General features: G+C 33.9%; 1 protein-coding gene across 1 annotated transcript; it reads right to left on the minus strand.

Moving 5' to 3' along the window:
* Nucleotides 1-1907: 1907 nt before the first annotated feature.
* On the minus strand, nt 1908-2468 carry LOC141613164 (uncharacterized). The gene has a single exon (XM_074431905.1). The coding sequence runs from the start codon at nt 2466-2468 to the stop codon at nt 1908-1910; it is 561 nt and encodes a 186-aa protein (XP_074288006.1).
* Nucleotides 2469-6319: the final 3851 nt, after the last annotated feature.

Here is a 6319-nt window from a genome sequence, read left to right on the forward strand (position 1 = left end):
TGTTCCTCTGGAACATTGACTACCCTCCTTCGCCTTACATGTTGCCTTGACTGTTCACGTAACATATTATTCTCCCCTTGAATTGTGACTTGATCATCATTGTTATTGTCATTTTGTGGGTCTTGCACTTCGTTTCGTTGTTGTCCCATTATGTCATTTGACTGTGACGACACGATTGGTACAACAATTTCACGTGCAACTTCAGGAGAAGAAACTTCAACCTGAATTTCTTTAATGTCCACTTTTCGTGGTTCAATGCTCCCACTAGTTTGACCGTTCTCAATGAATCTAGCATTTTCAGTCTCTACTATTCTCTTACTATGATTAGGACAGTAAAATCTATACCCCTTTGACTTTTCAGGATAACCAATGAAATAACCACTGACTGTCCTAGGATCTAGCTTCTTTTCATTTGGGTTATACAACCTTACTTCAGCTGGGCAACCCCAAACTCGAAGATGTCTTATACTCGGTTTCCTTCCCGTCCACAGTTCATAAAGAGTCTTAGGAACTGCTTTACTAGGAACCCGATTTAAAACATAGGTTGTTGTCTTTAATGCATAAATCCATAGTGAAAGAGGTAAAGAACAATTACTTAACATGCTCCTAACCATTTCCATTAAAGTAAGATTCCGCCTTTCAGCAACACCGTTCTGCTGAGGTGTACCGGGCATTGTATACTGTGCACAAATACCCCTACTTTCAAGTAACTTTGCAAATGGACCCGGACATTGTCCATTTTCAGTAAACCTTCCATAAAACTCACCACCCCTATCAGACCTCACAATTTTCACTTTCTTTTCAAGCTGCCTTTCCACCTCATTTATGAGTATTTCAAGGATATCCACAGAATGAGCCTTTTCATGCAACAAATAAGTGAAACCATATCGGGAGAAATCATCTATAAAGGTGATAAAGTACTTTTCACCACTCCAAGATGGAGTGTCAAAAGGTCCACAAATATCGGTGTGTATAATTTCTAAAAGCTGAGAGCTCTTTGTAGCTGATTTCTTTATTGTATGTTTAGTGTGCTTACCTTTAATGCAGTCTACACACACATCTAAGTCACTAAAATCCAATTGAGGTAGAATTTCATCTTTTACCAACCTCGTTAACCTTTCTTTAGATATATGACATAGCCTTTGATGCCACAAGTAAGCTGATTGTTCATTCAATGCACTACGTTTAATACCTTGACTCTCAACAATAAATAGGGAATCAGAAAATTTAACATCAAGATTGAACCTATAAAGTGAATCAATCAAAGTACCACTACCATAAAAGTATTCATTACGGTACATAGAAAATACACCATGTCCAAACTTGAAATTAAAACCTAAATTATCCAATTTACTTAATGATATAAGATTTCTAGCACAATCGGGTACATAGAGACAATCTGTAAGATCTATATGACAACCAGTGTCTAAGATTAATCTGTAAGTCCCAATGCCCTCAATGCGTGCTTTCATCCTGTTTCCCATGGATATAAACTGTTCAGCTCCTCTTATGGGCTGGATCATATGATATCCCTGTTTAATGTGAGAAATATGAGTAGTTGCACCAGAATCTAACCACCAAGTATTACTAGGTACTTCTATAAGATTTGATTCAAAGCAAACAAAACTATAATGTTTACCTTTCTTTTCAAACCATGCCTTCCTTTTAGGACAATCCTTCTTGAAATGTCCAGGTTTCTTGCAAAAGTGACACTTTTTTTCTTTCTGGATCGCACTTTCAGGTCCTTTAAAGAAAGACTTTCCCTTCTTACCATTCTTACCCTTCTTACTCGGTTTGGCCTTACTGCTGCTGGCACCATCATGACTCAGGAAATGAACAGCTTGATCTTTCATCTTCTTTAATCTCCCCTCCTCATGTATAAGCATGGCTTTTAACTCTTGATAGTTTCATTTATCTTTAATGGTGTTATAGTTCACCTGAAACTGGCCAAACTCATAAGGTAGAGAGTTAATGATGAATTGGACCAAGAAAGTATCACTTACATCCATTCCTAAAGTCTTCAACTTTGCTGCCAGGTTAGACATGTGTGTCACATGATCATGAATCGGTTGAGACCAGTCAAACCTTTTAGTAGTCAACTCACTCATTAAACTACCAACAATTGACTTAGCAGCTAAATCCGACTGTGAACACTCCTTTACTTTGAGCATGAATTCCCTTGCTTTCTCTATTTTAGGCATGGAGGGCTTAATGTTATCAGCCATTGTCATCCTCATGAGGTGTAAACCTAACCTGTTAGATTTCTCCCAAGCCTGATAATGACACTTTTCGGCTTCGGAGCTCTGGGGTGTAATTTCTGTTGGCACCTCATCTGTCAGGATGACAATGTCCAAAGCCATTATACCCAGTGTATACTGGATCTTTAAGGCCCACTCATCATAATTAAGCCCATTGAACTTTACAAAAGAGTCAGCAGATGCAAACATATTTGGAGATGCTGCAAACATTTATACATGTTTATCTATTAGTGCTTTGAAAAACTATCATACAGATTCAAATAATATTATATAAACTTTTATACATGTACTTAAATGACCTTTGGGCAACACTTAAACACAAGTAACCATCATTGATGTTGATATATACTTTAAGAATTAATTATAACACACATGAATCAAATAAGAATGCTATCTTTGGATATACATACTATAAGACCCAATTTGTGAATAACTAATCCTTTTATATTATCAACTATATTTAATGACCCAACTTTGGGTGATCTCCCAAAATATAGATGACAAAAAATTTAATTGATCAATCGAACTATAATGTTATTTATACATCACTTTTAATCATGATCAATTAATAACTTTAATTTTAAATGTCTAAATGCAATATAACAAGGCCACTTTGGTGACTAACATGCCATATACAATAAAACATTTAAACTATATAGATATATTATCTTTCAATGCGTTAACAGTTCATAACACTAAATACCCATTATAAGAAGTGCCAATATACTGGCTATATTCTTATGTCTTTTATCTGTAAATCCGAGTAGATAGGAAAGCAAGAATGGACAAAATCCGCAATGACGATTTCAGAAAATACGCTCCTCTAAGGCTTGTCGTTAATCCAACAACCAACCATGTAAATCCTTGAATTATGTACAAAATCCACCAATGAATTGGTGAAACAGAATGAGCATTTCTTACTTTCCCAATCAAAAACTAAGCACCTAAACCAATGTATGTCGTTTGTCTATTTATGCATAAGTCTTTAATTACTCTGATCCATGTGCAAACAAACAACAACAACAACAACAACAAAAAACGGACCACAGTGACAAGACAATGCAAGTGCCATTCTCATAATCACTTACCATGCCAGAAATCGATAAGCGTAAAATTTAATATGTAATAGGAATTTGCAGCGGAAAATTCTTATTGATTAACAATCAATGTTTAATCAAATTACTTTCAATATTGTAAAACTTTGACTATTATGAACCCAGTAAACAAATAATAAATGCAAATTGGAACAATTCATACGGATGAATTTATACTTCATATATACAATTATGACCATTGTTGTGCAAATCATTTATGCCACCAGAATGCTCACCATTAATGATTTAATACGGTATGCCATCTTGATTATCATAAGTCATTACCCAATTAACAAAGAATGATATTCCATATGAGTACAATTTTATTAGCACTATTAATACCGTATCAAACAAACCAGTGAACTAATTAAGCATATTTTTAATAGGTAAATTAATCAAATCTATACCGCTCTGATACCAAATGTAAGATAAACTTTATGATTTCGATAATGAAATCAGTCCCAAGATACAATATAGATTTGAATTAATTCAACCCTTTGTACAATTAAAAGATGGAATAAAGGACTAACCTTGGTCCATGTCTTACAGACGCAATCAATTCGATAATAAGAAGTATAGCAGATTGATTCTCCTCCTTAACCCTTCCTTTGATGTTTCTTGATGATGGAGAAGAAACTGTCTCACCCTTTCAATTTCTTTTAATCGTAGATGTTTTGTTCTTTTGTCATGAATTATTAATTTAATTTTAACTCCAAGTATATATAATATATTACGTACCTTTTCGCACAACCGAAACCCGATCGTACCTTTTCGTGAAAGACGGGATATGTTAGGGTAAGGTAAGAGGGAATAATAATTCTCGGACTTTATTTACATTAATTGAATCTGATCCATCACGGTGTCGTCTTTTATATTAAAGTCCCGTAATATTTAATATTAACTTAACTTTTATTTAAACCCGACACACATAGGCCACTCGAATATTATTAAATATTCCAACATCTTAACCATGCTCAAAAGTCAAAACACGGATTCTGAATTAATAAGCAGAGTACGAAGCTACTCCGAATCAAATTTTTTTGGATAAATGCAGGGGCGGAATCAGGAATGAGATCTTTCTAGGACTAAATTTATAGACTATTAAAGCGTAGTAGTTAAAGAAAAATTCAAATCGTGACCACTGGAATATCCATGTATGAGTTTCCGAGTCCACGTCCCTAGGAGGAAAACAAATTTTTTGGTGTGTATTTTGTCCACTGATTAGACTAAACCAAGTAAAATTTATATATTTTTACGCACAAACCACCTTAATATTTTAATTGGAATTCCAGGAAAAAAAATATGAATCCATTGACAATTTTCAACAAAGGGTGATGGTAACTATTTTTATTAATCTTGAATGTCTCGTATTAAACATGAACAAAAAGGAACGTATCTAAAAAGAAAATAGTTAAAGTAGTTCATATACAATATTTTACATTGCATAAAATCAAGATGCAACTACTTAAAAACAATAAAATTGAACAAAACTAAGTGTTGCAAGGGGGATCGAAACCCTGTTGTCTCAGTGGAAGAGCATCACAAAAAACAACTGTGCTACAATTCTATCATCATATATTTCTCTAATGCACCTGCCAATTCTACTGACCCAAAGTCCAAGTAAAGATGAGTCACATTAGGGAAGATAGTCTTAATATTAGGACTATTGGAAGACATTGCAACATCTCTTGCAATCAATATCTATCTATATTAATAAATGAAGCTTTTTTCGAGCGATTATAGAGTCTCCACCTTTTACGAACTACTAAAATTAAAAATACATTAAAATATGAATTTAGCTAAATTGAAGATAAACTTTGGAAGTTTCAACCGTGTTAGGAGTTATTTTTTTTTTGAAATTGTCATCTCATTAATAATCAACTAGGCGTAGGTTACAATGAAGATAACAAAAAGACAAAGGAAAATCAAGATTGCTAACGTAAAAAATACATTCAAAATAACTATCTAAATAAATCTTGTAATGGCGCCGCCGCTCCAAAATCATAAATTTCTTGAATCTATGAATAATCGATGTCTTTGCATCCTTCTTGATGGAGGGAAACAGTGTAGCCGTCTTGATGTATTCATCCACGAAACAAATCTGATAATCTCCCCGTCGATTAAAACTTATTATATTGATAACAATCCCACGAAAAAATGGAAAAACCCCGAAAGAAGGGACGGAACAACAGATCTCACCAAAAGGGAGACTATTATTGAAAATAAGATAGATCTGCATAATATTAGTTGTTTAAGAAAGCTTTTGTGGGGCTTACCATCGATGAATGATCGATGGAAGCCCCCGAATAATAATGGAGGCTAGGTTTTTAGAGAGGGTTTTTTAGAGAGGGTTTTTTAGAGAGAGGTAGTCCTTGGGTATTTGATTAGGAATTAGGAGTTATTAGAATTTGATAGAACTTCCGATCTTTTAACTCATGTAAAAAATAATCATAAAAGATATAGTCTATCACTAGCACAATTTTATTGCTACCAGGAGTGAGGGCGTGAGGTAAGGGTATCTCCCTATATATAAACATGGTACTCGACCCATGTCTTTCAATGTGAAAGATCTCCACTTTGTAACTTTGTAATAATTAATATTCATATTAATATTATTTGATGGATTGATGATTGATGTGTATTTTCTTCTTAGGTTAATGTTGCTTTATTTTGCATAATTTTGTGCATATATAGTTGACACTTTTTTTCGTGCAATTTCAGGTGCATGACAACAGGCTCCACGAAACTCATATTATGTATGGTACGTGATCATCCATGCTAATTATTTGTGATCATTGCCTTTATATAATTATGCATTGTATTTTGCCGTAGCAAGTATAAATATGGTCTTTCTACTACTCCCTCTGCCCCAATCAATTATTATCCTTTGATTTTGACACAAAAATCATGAGACCTAATTACAATCGCGTTACATTAAACTGGTAAATTCCTAAATAATATCATAGG

The sequence above is a fragment of the Silene latifolia genome, chromosome 11 (assembly GCF_048544455.1).
Source record: "Silene latifolia isolate original U9 population chromosome 11, ASM4854445v1, whole genome shotgun sequence".
NCBI classification, from domain to species: Eukaryota; Viridiplantae; Streptophyta; class Magnoliopsida; order Caryophyllales; family Caryophyllaceae; genus Silene; species Silene latifolia.